General features: G+C 41.9%; 1 protein-coding gene across 2 annotated transcripts; it reads left to right on the forward strand.

Moving 5' to 3' along the window:
• The first annotated feature begins 1557 nt into the window (after positions 1-1557).
• LOC143276944 (ras-related GTP-binding protein C-like) lies at positions 1558-16842 on the forward strand. 2 transcript variants are annotated; one of them, XM_076581618.1, is made up of 10 exons: positions 1558-1869; positions 3784-3929; positions 4290-4384; positions 5680-5813; positions 7041-7240; positions 8012-8126; positions 8659-8801; positions 9861-9884; positions 12229-12368; positions 12875-16842. In XM_076581618.1, exons 1-10 carry the CDS (start codon positions 1867-1869, stop codon positions 13027-13029), a joined length of 1155 nt encoding a protein of 384 aa, XP_076437733.1. In that variant the 5' UTR covers positions 1558-1866; the 3' UTR covers positions 13030-16842. The 2 variants fall into 2 exon arrangements, with proteins under 2 accessions (XP_076437733.1, XP_076437734.1); XM_076581619.1 differs by lacking the exon at positions 9861-9884.
• The last annotated feature ends 4047 nt before the right edge of the window (positions 16843-20889 follow it).

The following is a 20889-nucleotide window of genomic DNA, read 5'->3' on the forward strand; positions in this document are numbered from 1 at the left end:
ATGGAATGCGTCAGTTTGGAGTCAGTTCTGAGTTCTGGGGATTATGAATTAATTATGTTCACAGTTTTGGTAATAATAATGGTAAATCAAAGATGATTCTATCAATATTGATATTTCGTACTGAATTGCATTTTCATTTAGTCTGAATAAATAAATAGTAATCCAAATCATCTGACTGGATTCTCTTTTAACACAGCCAATTAAGTAAGCTATTAAACTGACTAATGAATTTTTTTTTTTTTTTTTTTTAAACAACACCTGGGAGCTGACTTTTAACATGCCTTTTTAGCACAACAAATAAATACAAAAATCAGGAACTGAAATACAATACTCAGCTTCACTCACAAAACTAACAGAATAACCGAAGAAAAATATCATAAACACGTCACGAATATAGTAATTTAGCACGGCACTGCGTACGATATACCTTACCTCAACAGTGTGGTGGAAGGGCACACGGATTACAAAAGTAGCAGCAAACCAAAGACAGGTATACTCCTGACTTGTCCAACACCAGTGGCACAAGTGAACTGAGTAAATTTCAGGTAAAAGTGAATGCGATTAGCTCCCGTTGTGTTAACTGGCAGGAAATCGGAAGGGCATGTTGGGCCGGGATGGGATTGTTGCTATAATGTTCTTCCCCTTCTTTTCTTTTTGGCCGCATAAAATATCATGGGTATTGTTTGGTGAAGGCTCGATCCAGGTTTTATAAGTTCGGAAATTTACCTGTGTTTTTCAACTGAACTGAGAGCCGGCCTGCCTTTTTTTCTTTCTTTTTTTTTCTATTTGCCACTTATCATTGCGGCTTGATTGTTATCCTATGCTGATATAGTTCTGAGTAGTCTGTATAAAATAGGTGCATGCAAATAACTCACACACGCCTGCCGGTCGGGTGTGCGTGTGTGTGTGTGTGTGTGTGTGTGTGTCAGTGTGTGGGTGTACTAATAGTCAGCCTCGTGCGACTTGATGACGATCATTGTTAATCATTTGTGTCTGCATGACTAGAGAGAGAGAGAGAGAGAGAGAGAGAGAGAGAGAGAGAGAGAGAGAGAAGCATGGAAGGTATCAATTTACAATTATGGCGTTATTAATTTTTCATAGTCTCACAGTTCAAACTGGTGGAATGGCTTTTCTCCATGCCGTAGCATGTTTGGTTTCGGTTTACATCGCTGATTGCGCATCAGCATTTCTTTTTCTTTTTTGCTTTTGAATCAATTAATCGTTGACAGAATTAGGTAGCAAGGGAACATTATTTCGTGAAATATCGTACTCTGAAATACCGTATTCTCAAATGGCTGTGTTGTGTGTTACATTTCCGACGCCTTAAATGGTAGTTAACGTAGACGTTCATTTTCGTCTGCTGAGGTAATCAAAATTAACCTTTCACCTTTATCTCATTGCAACAAATTGTTACCTGCTCACAGTTCTACTATATGAATTAGAATTTGCATGCCATTAAAAGAAATAAATTTGATGATTTGTGTTTTTATTGTACAAATGGGAGAACAAAAATCACTTGTTTGATCACATGACTTCCTCACACAAATATGGCGGAAAACTTATACCTTCTTCCTTTCGCCTTCAGTCTTCGTTCATCTCTGCTCTTTTAACGCGTGCTGTGACAGTTATAAATCAGTGAAGCTGTAGCTATTTAGCGTTTTTTAAAGTTCATATCATCGAAGTGTGAAACAGAAGGATTTACGGTCTATTGAAGACATTTTCTGTTGTGTGTATCTTATCAGGGATCATTCAGTTTCACGTGATTTGTCTTGGGTCTTGAATTTTTGCAACGTCTTTCGGTTTATTTCAGCTGACTGTACATCAGTCAGTGAACGGCGTCCGAAGGAGAAGCAGAGAACAAACGAAATGGTATGCACTGTGATTTGACTTGACTTGACTTAACTATTAGACGGTCGGGTTTTCTATTTTTATGATATTTTCCTCAGTTTTGCAGAAGTAGATAACTAGATTACGGAGCTTACGATGAACGATGTTGCTTGGGGCACTGTTTGGGGGGTTTCACTTGACACTGGTCCGAAAATAAAAGAAAGGTAAAATCTTTCGACGAAAATATGTATGAATATGATTCCATGGTTTGCTTTGTGACTGCATAATGGTGATTTTGTATTTTATTTTCAATGTCATTCTTCCCCTATTTTGATAATCATAATCGATAATGTATTAATTATTTAGTGTATATTTATTGTTTCAGTTTCATACCCACAGTGAGTGTTATGAATAGATTTCCCACGACATCAGTCACTCAAACAACAATGATAATTAGACATTAATGTAGCTTTTTTTTTCTTTCAGAAATACTGTCAAAGTGCATTACATTTCACCATTCCCCCTTACCCCCTTCCATATCCCCCAAACCACACACACAGAGCCAGAGAAAAACATGTGCCAGAATGCACTCCAGACAGAATGTTGCAATTTTTCTGGCACTTTGTTCCACCTTGAGAGGACCTGAAAAAATAATGAATACTAACCTGGAAACCGGTAAGTGATATCAGAAGCAGATTGAAGGTGACCAGTGGGAATTTTCACTGAAGGGGGTCCAAGAGGTAGTGAGGACCAGAGCTTTGGAGGACAGACAATGTCAGAGCAGTAACCTTGAATTCAGTTCTTTCTGAGATGGGTAGCCATTGAAAAGAGTGGAAGAGAGTCCTCTGAGAGTCACTCCTGAGTGATTTACATGTTCAGATTTGGAATATCAGAAAATAAGTCGAGCAGCATTGTTCTGAACTCTTTGAAGTTTATCAAGTACATTTTTGTTGTGGTTTAAAACTTTCCTGTGGCAGGCAAGCAGCAGTTCAGTCTTTTCATCATTTACACCCAGTTGCACATGTGCATTATCAGTTGTTATGTTTTATCAGTAATTAAAAGCAGATCAGTAGAGATGAGTGCCATCAGCAAAGCTTTTGTGCAAAAGACAGTGACAGTTTATTACACCAGATAGTGGGGTACAACCAACAGACCTGGAGCAATCTTGCAAACACAGCCCAGTGACTATTAATTTGATAGTTAAGGGAGAAAAAAACCGGTAAACAAGCTTTTGCAAATTACAGCCTTTTCCCCCTAAATTTTGTATTTGTATTAGTACTTCTTTTTATCACAACAGATTTCTGTGTGTGAAATTCGGGCTGCTCTCCCCAGGGAGAGCGCATCACTACACTACAACGCCACCTATTTTTTTTATTTTTTCCTGCATGCAGTTTTATTTGTTTTTCCTATCGAAGTGGATTTTTCTACAGAATTTTGCCAGGAACAACCCTTTTGTTGCCGTGGGTTCTTTTACTTGCGCTAAGTGCATGTTGAACATGGGACCTCGGTTTATCGTCTCATCCGAATGACTAGCGTCCAAACCACCACTCAAGGTCTAGTGGAGGAGGAGAAAATATTGGCAGCTGAGCCATGATTCGAACCAGCGTGCTCAGATTCTCTCGCTTCCTAGGCAGACATATTACCTCTAGGCCATCACTCCAGTTATTAAGAAATTTCAAACCTGTCAGCATTTATGTGGTTTTTATCAAATTCCTGAAATGGTTTGGATTTTATACAGATATGCAGAGATGTTTATTATTTAAGTATCATTTATGCTCAAATTACAGATAATATTGAACTTAACAACTTAACTAACATTTAATAGAACTTTTGAACAGGCATCTTAATAATAATTCATCTTAAATTTTGGCCTGTATATTGATTTAGAGTAACACTCTACAAATGTATGCGTTCCAAGCAGAACAGATCTTGATCTATGATTGTGTGTTGCGACAGTCCTACGGTGACGATGCTGGGGGCGGACTGGCAGTGGCGGGATCGTTCCCCAAAGGGTTTGGTTATGGACCTGACGACGGGGAGTCTGAACAGAGCGTGCCCAGCCCGGATGACCAACCCCGCATTCTGCTGATGGGTCTACGCAGGTCAGCGGTGGTCACCGTTTTGATTAATCAGTACTTCCTCATTTTTGTTTGTGTTTCTCTCAGTTGTACTTGTAGCAGTGGATTCCCTGATAAAGTTCTGAAAGTTATGAACATCTGCAGGTATCTTATCTGTAGAGTTAAGACGATAGCAAGATTTTCTGTTGCAGTATTGTTAGGAAGATGAACTGATTATAATTGACGTTTGAATCATTTCAAAATGTACAGAGGAAAATCTCATTTGTTTCCTTGTTAACAGTGTCTTGTTTGCATGCTCCCCTGAAATAATGTCACAGTGTGACACTGGGCATTGATGTTTGATGTGCTGAATCAATTTGATTTTGATTTTGATTTGATGTGCAGAAGTGGCAAGTCTTCTATCCAGAAAGTGGTGTTTCACAAAGTGTCCCCCAACGAAACGCTTTTCCTGGAGAGCACCAACAAGATTGTCAAAGATGGTGAGTGTGCGTGCATGTCCGTGAGCGTGTCAAAGATGGTGAGTGTGCATGCATGTCCGTGAGCGTGTCAAAGATGGTGAGTGTGCATGCATGTCCGTGAGCGTGTGTGGAAGTGCTGCACACAGGAAAAGGAAGCAAAGTGTATTTCCTGTCAGACTGGAATAATTATTTCTAATGATGTGTGTGAGATCATTTCTGCACAGTTACACTGGAAACAAGAAAGCTCTAAAGGAAAATATATAGCTCAGTAGTGTTGAATATACAGATTTTTTTGTTTCTTTCTTCAAGTTATAATACATTCAGACAATAAACCAAAGTCCTGTATTCAGCATGCAACTAGCGCACATATTATCAGTGGTTTCCCCAGTCAATGGGAAACCATTTACAGCTTAGTCTTTTTGTGAAGGACTATGACTCTCAAACTAGGAGGCAAAATTGCACTGGCTGTCAGTGCTGCAGCCTTGTGGGCTAGTTGGCCCTTGGGAACCATCCCAGCGCCGACTGTCCTAAAAACCCTCTTGACCAAGAGAGTGGGGATGTACTTGGGCAAGACTCTCCACTATAATCAAATTCTAGCCCAGACAGTCGGGACAGCAGTTGCCTCCTCTGCTGTTCTGATGGTCATAGTCGGACACGACTGACTACCATATATATATAGCACACGTAAAATCATCCACGGCAACAGAATGTCGTCTCTGTCCAAGCTGTGTAGAAAAATCCGCTTTGATAGGGAAAAAAAGGTGGCACTACTTTGTGGAGTGTTGGCCTAAAGGTAGCATGTCGCCAAGGATACAAGAGAATCTGAGTGCACTGGTTCAAATCCCATAGTCACCAGTATTTTCTCCCCCTCAACAAGACCTTGAATGGTGGTCTGGATGCTAGTAATTTGGATGAGACGATAAACCAAGGTCCCATGTGCAGCATGCACTTAGTGCATGTAAAAGAACCCACAGCAACTAAAGGGTTGTTCCTGGCAAAATTCTGTAGCAAAATCCACTTTGATAGGAAAAACAAATAAAATTTGCAGGCAGGAAAAATTGTTAAAAAAAAAAAAAAAAAAGGATGGCGATGCGCTCTCCCTGGGAAGAGTAGCCCGAATTTCACACAGAGAAATCTGTTGTGACAAAAAGAATAATACAATACAATATCATACATACACGTATACAATACAATATCATGCATACAATACAATACAAAAGCAGTACAATATAATACAAAACACTGCAGTACAGTACAGTACAACACCTTATCAAACAGCACCCAGCAGTGTTCTGCAGAAGATGACTTCTTTCCAGATATCTCCAACAGTTCCTTCGTCCAGTTCCAAGTGTGGGACATCCCCGGTCAGATCGACTTTTTTGACCCAACCTTCGACTCCGACATGATCTTTGGTGGCTGCGGTGCCCTCATCTTCGTCATAGATGCTCAGGTAAGCCCTGAATTTTGACATGTATGTATGCCCTCATCTTCGTCATAGATGCTCAGGTAAGCCCTGAATTTTGACATGTATGTATGCCCTCATCTTCGTCATAGATGCTCAGGTAAGCGCTGAATTTTGACATGTATGTGTGCCCTCATCTTCATCATAGATGCTCAGGTAAGCGCTGAATTTTGACATGTATGTGTGCCCTCATCTTCGTCATAGATGCTCAGGTAAGCGCTGAATTTTGACATGTATGTGTGCCCTCATCTTCATCATAGATGCTCGGGTAAGCGCTGAATTTTGACATGTATGTGTGCCCTCATCTTCGTCATAGATCCTCAGGTAAGCCCTGAATTTTGACATGTATGTATGCCCTCATCTTCGTCATAGATCCTCAGGTAAGCCCTGAATTTTGACATGTATGTGTGCCCTCATCTTCATCATAGATGCTCAGGTAAGCCCTGAATTTTGACATGTATGTATGCCCTCATCTTCATCATAGATGCTCAGGTAAGCCCTGAATTTTGACATGTATGTATGCCCTCATCTTCGTCATAGATGCTCAGGTAAGCCCTGAATTTTGACATGTATGTATGCCCTCATCTTCGTCATAGATGCTCAGGTAAGCCCTGAATTTTGACATGTATGTATGCACAGAAACCATAAAACTGTAGGCACGCATGTGCACACACAGAAAAGTTCAGAAAACAAATAACGCCACGAACATAATAATAATGATGGATGATTCTTGTAAAGAGTAATTCTGCCCCCAAACCGATCTGACATTCTTGCTGACATTTTTGTTTTTCAATGTTTATATTTTTTATTGATTTTTTGTTGTAATTTTACAGCTGAAACAAAACTTTCTTCTGTCTGCTTGTGCGATTAAGCCATTATTGTCAACAGTAGGGGCCTAGTAGGTGCTGTCGTGCCATTATTGTCGTCAGTGAGGGGGTTTGGTGGGTGGTGTCTGAAGTACGTTACATCAGAACAGGCATTACTGAACACCACTGAAATGACTCGGCAGCAGTGCAGGGTCTCCTCTGGTGTGTGGCCTCCTGGCCACCTAACATCGTATAGTTCCCTGTGGGCTGCCGACGCTGGGACAGACAGGTGTGGCTGTGTATGGAGGGGACTTGGAATGAGCGATGTGGGAGTAATGTCATTGAAATGGTATAGATGATGGGATAGCAAAAAAAAAAAACCCAACAAACTTTCTTTCTCTCCCACCAGGACGACTACATCGAAGCGTTGACGCGGCTGCAGATGGCGGTGACGCGGGCGTACAAGATCAACCCCAACATCAAGTTTGAGGTGTTCATCCACAAGGTGGACGGCCTGTCTGACGACAACAAGATGGAAACCCAGAGGGACATCCACCAGAGGTCCACTGACGACCTGGTGGAGGCGGGGCTGGAGAGCGTCCATCTCAGGTGGGTGGTGACCTTCACTCGTTAATAATAATAATAATAATAATAATATTTATATAGCGCTGAATCTTGTGCAGAGACAAATCAAAGCGCTTTCGCACCAGTCATTCACATGCATGCATAACTCTAAAACTGTAGAAACTAAAGACAAGGAAGGGCAGGCAAGGGAGGCTATTTTGGGAAGAGATGGTTTTTAAGGCCAGACTTAAAAAGAGCTGAGTGTGGAGACTTGACAAAGCGAAAGAGGAAGTTCATTCCAATCGCAAGGTCCAGAGACAGAGAAAGAACGGCAGCCAACAGTCGAGTGTTTGAATCTGGGAAGCCGATCGTAGTGAGCGAGTATAGAGGTGAAGGCAGCCGCAGAGATAGGAAGCGGCAGTTTTGTGAATGCATCTATGACATAGAGTGCTGATCTTGTACTTTATTCGGTGTGAGACAGGGAGCCAGTGGAGATGTTGCAAAAGAGGAGTGATGTGCTCAGATCTTTTCTTTCTGAGGACGAGTCTGCTCCAGGTACCTGTTACCTCGCACCAAGATTTCTTCCCCATGCGGTGGACCTGATGAGTATTCTCCACACCATTACACTGTTCTAATTTCGTTTATTCTTCCTTAACTCTCTCCGGACGAAGGAATGCATGACCACACCACACCACACCACACCACACCAACCTCCACCCCTACAACCACACAGTTTCTGCAGCAGAACTTTATTTCATGTTATTATATATATACATATATTGATTGATAATATATTATGCTTTCCTCATGTTGCAGTTTTCATCTAACCAGTATATACGACCACTCCATCTTTGAGGCGTTCAGCAAGGTGGTGCAGAAGTTGATACCTCAGCTACCTACCCTGGAGAATCTTCTGAACATTCTCATTTCTGTGAGTGGGTGGAGGGATCAGTTTGGATTTCTGTAGGGGTGTGTGGGGGGTGGGGGGGTGGGCCGGTTGTGTGTGTGTGTGTGTAGTGCATGTATGTGAGAGTGAGAGTGTGTGTGTATGTGTGTGAGAGAGTGTGTGTGTGTGTGCGCTTCAAAGTGATACGGCCAACAGTTGATCCAAGGGCATATTCATTGTCTCTGAGATTTAAAAAAACCCCGAAAAACAAACCAGTTGCAATTGAAAGCTCAGAAGGTTTGATGATAGTTGGATCAAACCTTTTGTGAGTTGGTATTCATTTGTATGTTTGTATGAGCATGTGTGTATGTAATATTGTATGTTTGTGTGAGAGATGTGTGTGTGTGTGTGAGAGAGAGACAGAATGCTTGTGGGTGTTTGAAAGAGACATGGCTCGTGGCTGATCCAAGGTAATCATTTATTTATCTGTGCTTTTCTGATGACTGACCTCTAAACCAAACTGAAGAAGCATCATTATTTATTCGTTCTTTCTTTATTTCTCTCCCCCTTGCGGCAGAACTCTGGTATAGAGAAAGCGTTCCTGTTCGATGTGATGAGCAAGATCTACATCGCCACGGACAGCTCCCCTGTGGACATGCAGTGCTATGAGCTGTGCTGCGACATGATTGACGTCGTCATCGACATGTCCAGCATCTATGGGTGAGTGAGTGACGCCTCATTGGTGTGGATGGGTGGGCTGTGCTGAGCAGGTCTTAGGAAACGGTCCTCCCACGGACGGGCGCAATAGCCGAGTGGTTAAAGCGTTGGACTGTCAATCTGAGGGTCCCGGGTTCGAATCGCGGTGACGGCGCCTGGTGGGTAAAGGGTGGAGATTTTTACGATCTCCCAGGTCAACATGTGCAGACCTGCTTAGTGCCTGAACCCCCTTCGTGTGTATATGCAAGCAGAACATCAAATACGCACGTTAAAGATCCTGTAATCCATGTCAGCGTTCGGTGGGTTATGGAAACAAGAAGATACCCAGCATGCACACCCCCGAAAACGGAGTATGGCTGCCTACACGGCGGGGTAAAAACGGTCATACACGTAAAAGCCCACTCGTGTGCATACGAGTGAACGCAGAAGAAGGAGAAGAAGGTCCTCCCACCTCACCCACTGCACAGAATGCGGAATGCTTTATCATCTCCTAAAAAAGCCTGGACATGACATTCTGGCAGTGCCCGTGTAGTGGTGTTAGCAAGGTGATCATCCCTTTCCCCACGTTTTCTTTGGGTGGTGCTCCTCCTTGGAGAGATCAGCCTGACTTGGGGTTTGGGCGTTAAACCTGCATGTTTTAGGAAACTGATTGAAATTTGGTTGGTGTGTGGAAGTTCAAGTCAGTGTTTGTATGTGTCGTATGCGATCGAACTAACCACATAAAAAAGTCTGTGGGATTTTACTGCATTAACATTGGATTAACAGTGTGGTTTCTGACAGTATTTAAGCGTTACTGAGCATGATGGTTGATAAAGATTTTTTAATTATGATGATTATGATTTTGTTGAATCGTATAGTGCTTATTAGAAGTGGTAATAACAAAAAGAAATTTATTAGAACGGTGAGGTATTATTATTATTATTACAACAACAGTGTTATGATAAGAACTCAGCAACAGTAATTGTGTGTGATTAATAATGATTATAATGATGATGATATCAATGTGATAATGATGATAATGGTAATGATAATGGTAACAGTGGGTGTGTTTTCTTACGACAGTGTCGAAATGGTATTGACCTGCAGGTAACGTTTGTGCTGTTGGTCTTCCCTTTATACATACTGCTTTTTTTCTTCTTTTTTTTTTTTACCTGCCCTTTTTATAAATGGTATAAATTATTATTGCAACAATACTGACCATGATGTTGATGCAGGCGTGGTGGTAAGTCAGTATAATCATTATGACGACTGGAATTGCGATAACTGATGGTTATGATGGTGATGATGTAGAATGGCTGATTTATGAGGAAAGGCAATAGTAAATGACAATGTCAGTCCACAATAGTGGACTGTGGTAAACTAAAAAAAAAAAAAAAAATGTACTGATTTCGAAACAAAGAATAACTTTCTGAACAGGGACAGTTTATTTGCTGCTGATTGAAAAAAAAACAAAAAAATTTCAGTGGATCTCATTGCTACTAATCAGTAATGTTGATGTGTGTGTGTATGTCTGTCTGTCTCTCTACCTCCCTCCCTCCATCTCTTCCTCCCTCTCCCCTTCTCTCTCTCTCTCTCCTTCTCCTGGCCCTCCCTCCCCCCCATCTCTCTATCCAGCCTAAAGACAGTCACTGATCCTGATCAGATCGTGTGATAAACACTTGCCCTGCCTTCAGAAAACAAAAGCCTTGCCACTCCCCCCCCCCCACCCCCTTTCCAACTCCTCCACACACCCTTTCCCACCCCCCCCCCCCCCCCACTCCACCCCACCCTCCCCCGCACCCCTTCCCTGACCCAAGCCCCCTACCCCTCAAAAGCTGATAACATTTGTTTGGCATTTGAAGCGCTTGTCAGATCCCATCCGCCCTACGTGTGTTTGTCTGTTTGCTTTGTACCCCTCCACACCCCTGTGTGTGTGTGTGTGTGTGTGTGTGTGTGTGTGTGTGTGTGTGTGTTTGTCTGTTTGCTTTGTACCCCTCCACACCCCTGTGTGTGTGTGTGTGTGTGTGTGTGTGTGACAGGGCAGAATTCTTAGAATAATAGAATATGTACATGGTGTTTGTTGGGTTTTTTTTTTCCCAACCAGTTCCTGCCCTATGTAGAGCCTATACTGAATGATTATGTGATGATATAGGACAAAATCTAGAGTCTGCAGTGAACACCCTCCTTCCCCATCCTCCCTTACGCACACACATACGCCCCCACACACACATGCACACAATCTCTCTGTCTCTCTCTGTCTCTCTCTCTCTCTCTCTCTCTCTCTCACACACACACACACACACACACACACACACACAATCACACACTTTCTCCCTTGCTCTCTCTCTAAGATGTTTCGCAACAGGACTTTTTATTTGGTGCACATTGGAATAGCATGATTAGCGATATATATTACTGACAGACAGTGCAGAGGCGCACATTTGAAAAAGCATTTATCAGTTTGCTATATATATATTTAACGTTTGAGAGGTGCAAAGTTGAAAAAGGCATTAATCAGATTTGAAGGTTTTTAACATTGGAAGGTTTTTTTTTAAACTTTGAATGAAAAGCTTTAAGTGGTGACTAATTTTTATTGTACCTTTTTTTTTTACCCTTGACTCGAAGAAGATGCAAATATGGCAATAGCCTTGAGATGGCCTTAGTGGTCAGCGAAGCTCTAAGCACCATAATTTGATTTGATTATAATATGTACAGAAAAAACTCTGTATTATGTGTATGTGTGTGACGGTGAAAAATGATGAGTTGTTTGACTGCAACTCCTCGTCCATCATCAAGCTGATGTGCCTTCTTCTAACGAGCTTTGAGCCTCCTGGTTATAAGGGAAAAGCACAGTATAAATGACAAAATGTGTTGTTATTTTTATTACGACATTGGGAAGGACGACAATTACAGTGTGTTAACTGTGTGTGTGTGTGTGACACAGGGGAAAGAATGATGTGTTTGACGGCAACGCCTCGTTCTTCGTCAAGCTGATGTGTCTTCCTGTAATATGCTTTGAGCCTTCTGGTTGTATAGATGATAAAATATGTTGTCATTTTCATTATGACAGGGGGAAGGAGGATAATGTGTTAACTCTGTGTGTGTGTGTGTTATTTATTTATTTATTTATTTTATTATTATTTATTTTATTTTTATTTTTTTATTTTTTTATTTTTTGTACGCTTACAGTTGACTTCATCAAGTTTTTGCGCCTTATACATATTATTATTATTAGTAGTAGTTCTTTTTTTTATGTATTTATCTATTATTTATTTACTTTTTTTTTCTCAAGGCCTGACTAAGCGTGTTGGGTTATGCTGCTGGTCAGGCATCAGCTTGGCAGATGTGGTGTAGCGTATATGGATTTGTCCGAACGCAGTGACGCCTCCTTGAGCTACTGAAACTGAACTGAAACTGAACTGTTAACTCTGTGTGTGTGTGTGTGACACAGGGGGAAGGACGACGTGGCGTTTGACGGGAACTCGTCGTCCATCATCAAGCTGAACACCAACAACGTGCTGTACATGAGGGAGGTGAACAGACACCTGGCCCTCGTCTGTGTCCTCCGTGAGGACAGCTTTGAGCGGCAAGGTACAGGGCTTGAGAGATGGAGAGAGAGCGTGTGTGTGTGTGTGTGTGTGTGTGTGTGTGTGTGGTCAGATCCCATCCGCCCTTCCTGTGTTTGTTTGCTTTGTACCCCTCCACACCCCTTTGTGTGTGTGTGTGTGTGTGTGACAGGACAAAATTCTTAGAATAATAGAATATGTACATGGTGTGTGAGTGTCTGTGCTCATCTACGGGAGCACGTGCTTTACAGGCATCAGAATGGTCTGCAGGTCCGCTAATTTCGGAGGAATGGAGGACTGCAAAGCACAGTTTTGGCTCAGGCAGCCGCGGTTTCCATTTTTTTTTTTTTTTTTTATTATTATTATTTTTTAGCACGATCTTATTCTGAAATGGAGGAGAAAGATCGCTATGGCATGTGGATTTTGAAGATTGATGTTCCAGGGAAAGCAAAATGCATTCTGTGAAATGTGCTTCAAGAAGGCCATACAACAAGTGTTTGATGTGGTGTGTGTGTGTGTGTGTGTGTGCAGGGTTGATAGACTACAACTTCCTGTGCTTCAAGAAGGCCATCCAACAGGTGTTTGACGTCCGGAAGCAGAGTGCGGGAGGTCAGCCCCCCTCTGTCCCAGCCATACCCCCCCATGACTTCCCCCTTCAGAATGGCCGTGTGGATGGAGCAGTGTAGTGTTGTGCAGTGCAAGAGTGAAGGAAACACAGTGCTTGGTTGATAGGGTGCTTGGTTAATTGGTTTGGATGGATGATTTAGAGAGAGTGTCATCTTCCTGTGACTTGTCCTGTTATGTGCAGGGTGGGTTTGGTGTTTGTTTGTTTTTTTTTCTTTGCTTTTGGTTTTTTTTTCTCTCATTTTTTTGGTGATGATTACTTTTTTTTTTTTTCTTTTCCGATGGACATTTGGTGATTTTCGTTGTTGTTGTGATTGATTCTCTCTCCCTATCGCTCTCTCTTTCTCCTTCTCTCTCTCTCCCTCTCCCTCTCTCTCCCCCTCTCTCTCTCTCATTTTCCTGCTAGTCTGGCAGGGTTTGTAGGCTCCTGGCAGGTCCTGACATTTTGAAATTTCATGTAAGGTTTTCCAAATGCTGACATTTACACCAAAGCCCTTTCCATTCCTTACAAACAGCGAACACTAACTGAGGGCAAAAACCCATTTGTAAAATTACAGCATCAGTGTTAAGCCCCACCCCCCTCACCATACCTCAGCTTCAAACTTCAGCTTGGAAATGTTACATCAGTGTTAAGCCCCACCCCCCTCACCATACCTCAACTTCAAACTTCAGCTTGGAAATGTTACATCAGTGTTAAGCCCCACCCCCCTCACCATACCTCAACTTTAAACTTCAGCTTGGAAATGTTAAATTTTTCTTGCAAAAAAAAAAAAGTAGTATCTGCATCTGCAGTCACTGGTGCTTGTTCAGGTCAGTTAATAATAATAATGATGATAATAATAATAATAATAATAATGGTATTTATATAGCGCTGGATCTTGTGCAGAGACAAATCAAAGCGCTTTCACACCAGTCATTCACACGCATGCATAACTCTAAAACTGTAGAAACTAAAGACAAGGAAGAGGCAGGCAAGGGAGGCTATTTTGGGAAGAGGTGGGTTTTAAGGCCAGACTTGAAAGAGCTGAGTGTGGAGACTTGACGAAGCGAAAGAGGAAGTTCATTCCAATTGCAAGGTCCAGAGACAGAGAAAGAACGGCGGCCAACAGTCGAGTGTTTGAATCTGGGTATGCGTAAACAGAGTGGATCCGAAGCTGATCGTAGTGGGCGAGATGGAGTGTAGAGGTGAAGGCAGCCGCAGAGATAGGAAGGGGCAGTTTTGTGAATACATCTATAACATAAAGTTCCAGCCATTCAAAATGCCAGGCACTTAGTCTGGGTGTCAGATGGTCGTCTGCTTGCGTGCCAGCTTGTTAGCAAAGTGGGCTCTTCTCAAAATGTTGTGAAGCGAACAAGGCAGTGACAGCAATGTTTAAGGGTTGCCAAAGTACTTGAAATGCTACAAACTGAAGGGTCGGACATTGAAGAGGTGGATGATGACGAAGAAGAAAGCGAATTTAATGCAGAAAGTGAGCATGAGTATGGTGATTCTGGGTGAAAAATTGGCAGTATTTTCTACATGTGGCAAAACTGTGAAAATAAGATGAGAAATTTGATTTTTTTTTATATATATATATATATATGTAATAGCTCAACACGTAATAAACCAGTTCTGAAAGTTTCATTTTCTTACTCTGTATTTTGTATTTTTTGTAAATTTTTTTCCAAACCCTTACAAATGGGCCGTCTGTGGGGAAAAGCAAGGAAGAAAACTTGTCGTCCGCAGTGAAGTCTTTCCTGTGTCTTGTTTTACTCTGTTTTTCTTTTCATTCGTCAGCTGTGTCCCTCGCACTGTCTGTCCTCCGCTGTTCTCCCTTTCTGTCTGTATCTCTCTGCTTTCTTTCATCGTATCAGATCTTCTTTTTTTTTCTTTTCTGTTTTTTGAGGGGTGGGGAGTTTTTGTTTCTTTACTTTCTCTAGAAATATCTTTTGTTGTTGCAAAAACTTTTTCTTTTTTTTTTTTTGTTTTTTTGACAAAAGTGGATGTTTTGAAAACTTGATTAATTTTGTGTGGGATTTTATTTTCTGTTAGAAATGTGTAGCTGTCTGTAGACTGGGTGGGCCTCGGCCTTTGTGATGATGTGAACTTGGTTTGTGCTGGTCCCCAAGGTGGTATTGGAAGGACAGGATTTGTATCAGTGGAAATTGTGTGTGTGCGTGTGTGTGTGTGTGTGTGTTAGCATGATGGGTAAGGACGTTCCAGCAGTGGGAGTGTGGAACGTGCAGCAGGACTGGTTACACCATTGAGCCTTGGAAGTCTGGAAACAGCTTGGGGAAAGGGAGAAAACCGTGATTAGGGCTGGAAAAGTCTTTGGGAAAAGGGAAAGAACTCATTCCTGGGCAGGAAAAGTCTTTGGGGAAAGGGAAAGCTTTCTTGGGTTGGAAAAGTCTTTTGGAAAGGGAAAGCTTTCTTGGGTTGGAAAGGTCTTGGGAAAGGGAAAGCTTTCTTGGGTTGGAAAGGTCTTGGGAAAGGGAAAGCTTTCTTGGGTTGGAAAGGTCTTTGGGAAAGGGAAAGCTTTCTTGGGTTAGAAAAGTCTTTTGGAAAAGGAAATCTTTCTTGGGTTGCAAAGGGAAAGCTTTCTTGGGTTGGAAAGGGAAAGCTTTCTTGGGTTGGAAAGGTCTTTGGAAAGAGAAAGCTTTCTTGGGTTGGACAGGTCTTTTGGAAAGGGAAAGCTTTCTTGGGTCGGAAAGGTCTTTCAGAAAGGGAAAGCTTTCTTGGGTTAGAAAAGTCTTTTGGAAAGGGAAATCTTTCTTGGGTTGGAAAGGGAAAGCTTTCTTGGGTTGGAAAGGGAAAGCTTTCTTGGGTTGGAAATGTCTTTGGGAAAGGGAAAGCTTTCTTGGGTCTGGAAAAGTCTTTAGGAAAGGGAAAGCTTTCTTGGGTCTGGAAAAGTCTTTGGCAAAGCGAAAGCTTTCTTGGGTCTGGAAAAGTCTTTAGAAAGGGAAAGCTTTCTTGGGTTGGAAAGGTCTTTAGGAGAGGGGAAAGCTTTCTTGGGTCTGGAAAAGTCTTGGGGAAAGGGAAAGCTTTCTTGGGTTGGAAAGGTCTTTAGGAAAGGGGGAAGCTTTCTTGGGTTGGAAAGGTCTTTGGGAAAGGGGAAAGCTTTCTTGGGTTGGAAATGTCTTTGGGAAAGGGGAAAGCTTTCTTGGGTTGGAAAGGTCTTTGGGAAAGGAGAAAGCTTTCTTGGGTTGGAAAGGTCTTGGGAAAGGGAAAGCTTTCTTGGGTCTGGAAAAGTCTTTAGAAAGGGAAAGCTTTCTTGGGTTGGAAAAGTCTTTGGAAGAAAAGGAGAGAGAAAAGAGAGAAAGAGAGAGAACCATTTTCAGGGCTTGAAATGCCTTGGGGAAGGGCAAGAGCCACCTCCAGGGCAGGAAAAATCTCTGAAAAGGGATCTGACCATTGGCAGGGTGGCAGCAGTCTTGGGGGAAAAAGGTAGAAAAGAATTTCCAGGACAACAAATGTCTTGGGGAAAAAACAGTTTTGCCTTTCAGGACTTTGAGAAGTTTTGGAAGTAATAAAACCCTTGACCATCATTTACGTAATAAACGAACGAAAAGTGAAAAAAATTGAGCATCAATAGCAGGATTTCCACAGACCCGTTTCATCAGTGCTGTAGGAGACAACTTAAAAAAATTTTTTTTTAATAAGTTGAACTTTGGTGTGGACCGTTTTCAGTCTGTTCTGGAGAAAGTGTTGAATTTTGTGCGGTCACATCTGGGAACCCTCAAATTGTTGTACACCCCCAGACACACACACACACACAGCCAGGCCTGATCCCAGAGGCTGTAGGTTTTGTTGTTGTTGTTGTTATTTCTCTAAGCTTTTGTACATGTATGCCCGCATCAAATATATCGTCTTCTTTTTTCTTCTTTTTTTTTTTTTTTTCTAACACATCATCCGGTGCACAAAGACGTAATATAGCAATGCACGGGTTACACTCAGAAGTGACAATGTCTTATGCAAGATATGGCTTGATTTGGTTAGCTTTTGTTTGTGTATGTTTTTTTTCCCCCCCTTTTTATTGTGTCTTTTTTTGTTTTTGTTGTTCATTTTTCTGCCCAGTGTTTACTTGTGGAAGGCAGTGTGAGTTGTGTGGAAAGAAGGGCTGGAAACGTGCGTCTTCTTCACCTAAAAAAAACTACAAACGTGAAGTGCAAATGTGCAAGTGCAAGTGAGGAGTGTCTTTTTCTATTGTGGTTTTTGGTTGGGTTTTTTTTCCCCCCTGTATTATTTTGGACACAGCATACGGACTTCACCCTCTTATTTCATTGTCGTGAATATCCTGAATTTGCCTACGGATATTCTTTTTGATTGTCTTGAATACCTTGATTTGAATTTGCCAATGGATATTGAAAGTGCTTGTGATTGCAACAGATCACATAGTTTTCGGCACATACATATACATACAAATATGTGTATCTGTGTGTGAGTGTGCGTCTGTGCGCACGTGTGTGTGTGTGTGTGTGTGTGTGTGTGTGTGACAGGTGGTGGTTTTTCATTTTATTTCATTTTGTAGATGTAGTTCGTGTGTGCTTGCTTAAGATAAACCCGTAGAAAAGCAATGTTTCTAACAAGCTTGCTGGAAGTTTTACACTAAGTTGCTTTCCTTCTGAGAGAGAGAGAGAACTCAGAACTCAGAACTCAAAACGTTTCTTATTCAAGGATTAAGATTTTAGGCATAGCCTAAGAGAGAGATGGTGTGAGAGATATGAGCAGGTATGTGGATTTTTGCGAGCTACATGTACAATGTATGCACTCTTGAACAGTACTTTGGTATCCAGAATGGGCCAGTGTGTGTGTGTGTGTGTGTGTGTTTTGTGTGTGTGTGTGTGTGCATGAAAGAGAGATTATGCAAAAGCATGTTTATTAGTGTGTGTGTGTGTGTGTGTGAATGTGTGTTAATTTATGGGGGAGTTTTGATGCATGTTTGCTTTTGAACATAACTGAAGATATGTGGTGTGTTCTCACACATATGCAGGTACGTGCATACAAGTGATGCCATGTTTCAGGAAGGGAGCACAAGATTTGTGTGTCTGCTAAACTGAAAAGATGGACAGCTGTCACAAATGAAACAGTGAGATTGATGAAGACCATGATTAAGAGGACCTTCTCACCTAAAAAAAAAAAAATAAAAAATAAAAAAATTAAAAAACTTACAAAATAGTCACCAACAGATCACGGAAGGATGGAATGAACGGAGTTGACTAGGACCGGAAAATGAAACCTTCGTTTGTACGCTCTCTTTCAGTGCAGATTCTTTTTTTTTTTTTTTCTCTCTCTCTCTTTTTTTAAATTTTTATGCTGCCCCATCAACTGCGCCGTTTCAGTGGCATTACTCCCACGCCGCTCATTTAGATTCCCCCATACATGGCCACACCCGGGTTCGTCCGTCGCAGTTCCAGCGTCGGCAGTCTACAGGGAACCATCGATGTTAAGTTGCCTGGAGGCCACACACCAGAGGAGACCCTGCACTGCTGCTGAGTCACTTCGGTGGTGTTCAGTGGTGCCTGTTCTGTTTTAACGTACTTAGGACACCACCTACTAAGCCCCCTACTAACGACAATAATGGCTTAGTCGCGGAGCCAGACTGAGTGAACGTCCCTCCCAGAGTGGAGACCACCACCACGCCCCTCAAACAACAGCCCCCCATGAATCTGCCGACACTGACGACATTGACAGGACTCACCCCAAGCACGGAAGTGGAGGGGTATTGAAACTGAGGTCACCATGAGAGCAGGGCATGAAAGGCCACAGACTTTGAGACTATTTTGTTTTTTTATATTGATGACGATGAAGGAGGAGGAGGATGACAGTAATGATGACGATGTTGCTATGGAGGTCCATTTTGGTTTGGGACTGCGTGACAAGGCTGTACTCTACGCTTCCTGTCATAATGATATCCCGGCGTTAACCAGGCCCGAGAGATACAGACACTTGCAGTGTTGGTCAGGTAATTAGAGCAACACACCCAGAGACGCATCCTTGAAGTGGATGACACTCGACTGTGTGGTCCCAGTCTCCCCATTTAAGCCCACAGCACACTCAACTCTGGGTAGGAGCCGGCCACGGGCCGAAAAACCCACCTTCAGTGCAAATTCTGTCAGTCTTGGTGGTTGTGATGATTAATGTTGTCATCACGCTGAATCCAAAAAGATTATAGTGTATTCCTGGAAAGTTCTATGTGTCAGTGTGTGTGTGTGTGTGTGTGTGTGTGTGTGTGTACACAAGCATCCCTCAGTGTGTGTGTGTGTGTACAAGCATCCCTCAGTGTGTGTGTGTGTGCTGCATTTTCTGAGCAGGAGTGGTGTTTTGCCCTCGAGAACATCTCTGGTTTTTGACATTAATCTCTTGTTGCTTCCGTTTCCTCAGCTGTTAACCCTCCATCTTCCTCCCCCTCCCCCTTTTCTTTCTCCCCCCCTCCCTCCCTTCTCTCCCCCCCCCCACCCCCACTCCCCTCTGTCTCTGTCTGTCTCTCTTTAGTCACTATCATTAGTTTCAGTGCTTCAGTGAGCTCTCTTGGGGCCATTTGAAAAGTCATTCTAAGAGCTGATTGTGATGTGATTCATGATATTACTTTTTTTTTATATATATATATCTTTATATTTATTTTAATCACACATGAAAATCTGTATTCATTTGGTAATGGAGAGAGATTCATTGAGAACAAAGACGTCTGATTTTCTGAAGTCTTTGTTTGTGTAGCGCATTGCCGATGTTTGCGTAGGTGTAGTTAACGTGGATGTGAGGCATATTCTGTTCCTTTTTGGGCACGTTTAGTATCGTAGGTTTTCTTCTTGCATTTAGTTGGGTCAGTCTGCTTTTGACTTTACAGGTAATGATTATGATGAGTGTGTGTAGTGCATGCATGTTTCTGTGTGTGTGTGTGTGTGTAATGATGATGTGAATGTAAGCATGTTTGGTGGAATTGTATGATCGTGCTTTTGTATAATCCCAACGTCGTTTACTTCTTTGTGCATTACTAATCATATTGACGACATTCTGTTTTTGTTCATAATCAACTTGCCAAATTTGATTACCTTTCATTATTGACATGCTTGTGTGGATCATTGATTTGAAATGTTTTGAATGAAAAATCAATAAATTTGATTATGGAAATGCCAGCCTTTTTTTTATCTCTTTTTTTCTTGAACTGTTTTTTTTTTCTTGCTGATTTGTTGTTTGGGGTGTTGGTGTATATGCTACCTTTTCTATGACTCATTGTGTGTGTGTGTGAGAGAGAGAGAGAGAGAGACTTTCTATGTGTGTGTGTGTGTGTGTGGTGCTTGTATATGTGACTGTGTATGTCACTATGTGTGTGTGTGTGTGTGTGAGGAATATTTTTAGGAAGCGGAGATGGGTCTGTATAGTTGAGATGATTTCACAGTTGAATGTGTGTTTGAGTACTTCATTCGGTCATGGTTTGATATCTTTTTTTCTTCTTGTGACGTTTATACACAGACAGGCTTACCTTTTGTTCAAGATTTATTAAGGTTGATTTTAGGTATTCTGAATGTGACTTTGCTAGACATATATATGATATAAATTTATAATATAAAATTAGTAAGCAGCGTTTGAGGCTCAGTTTTGGCATGCTGTGTCCTTGGGAAAGACTCAGTTCTCTGATTTTCCTCATACCACCCCGTGTTGAATGGGTGCCAGGTTTGGGTTGAGTACGGTAACATTGGCTGAAGGAGAGGTTTTGATGTGGCCTTTCAGTGCCAAACCCCAGGCACAGTGGATATGAATTCACTCCCCACATGGCTGTATAAGGCTATGAGACCTTCAGCCTTTAGTATTGTATTATTTTATGTTATGTTTTTTAGCAGGTTTATAATAGAGACCTTCTGTTTTGGGGAGAAGGGTGTTGAAATTTGATAATAGCGAAGCGCATGAAAACGATTCTGATTGACACACCAAGTTCTGTGTGTGT

This window comes from Babylonia areolata, chromosome 33 (genome assembly GCF_041734735.1).
Source record: "Babylonia areolata isolate BAREFJ2019XMU chromosome 33, ASM4173473v1, whole genome shotgun sequence".
Taxonomy (NCBI): domain Eukaryota; kingdom Metazoa; phylum Mollusca; class Gastropoda; order Neogastropoda; family Buccinidae; genus Babylonia; species Babylonia areolata.

Bases quoted from the DNA above. Each gene is read 5' to 3' on its own strand.
- LOC143276944 (XM_076581618.1), top strand. The intron at 8,802-9,860 runs GTGAGTGAGTGA...TTCTTACGACAG, and splicing joins GACATGTCCAGCATCTATGG to TGTCGAAATGGTATTGACCT. The intron at 9,885-12,228 runs GTAACGTTTGTG...TGTGTGACACAG, and splicing joins GAAATGGTATTGACCTGCAG to GGGGAAGGACGACGTGGCGT.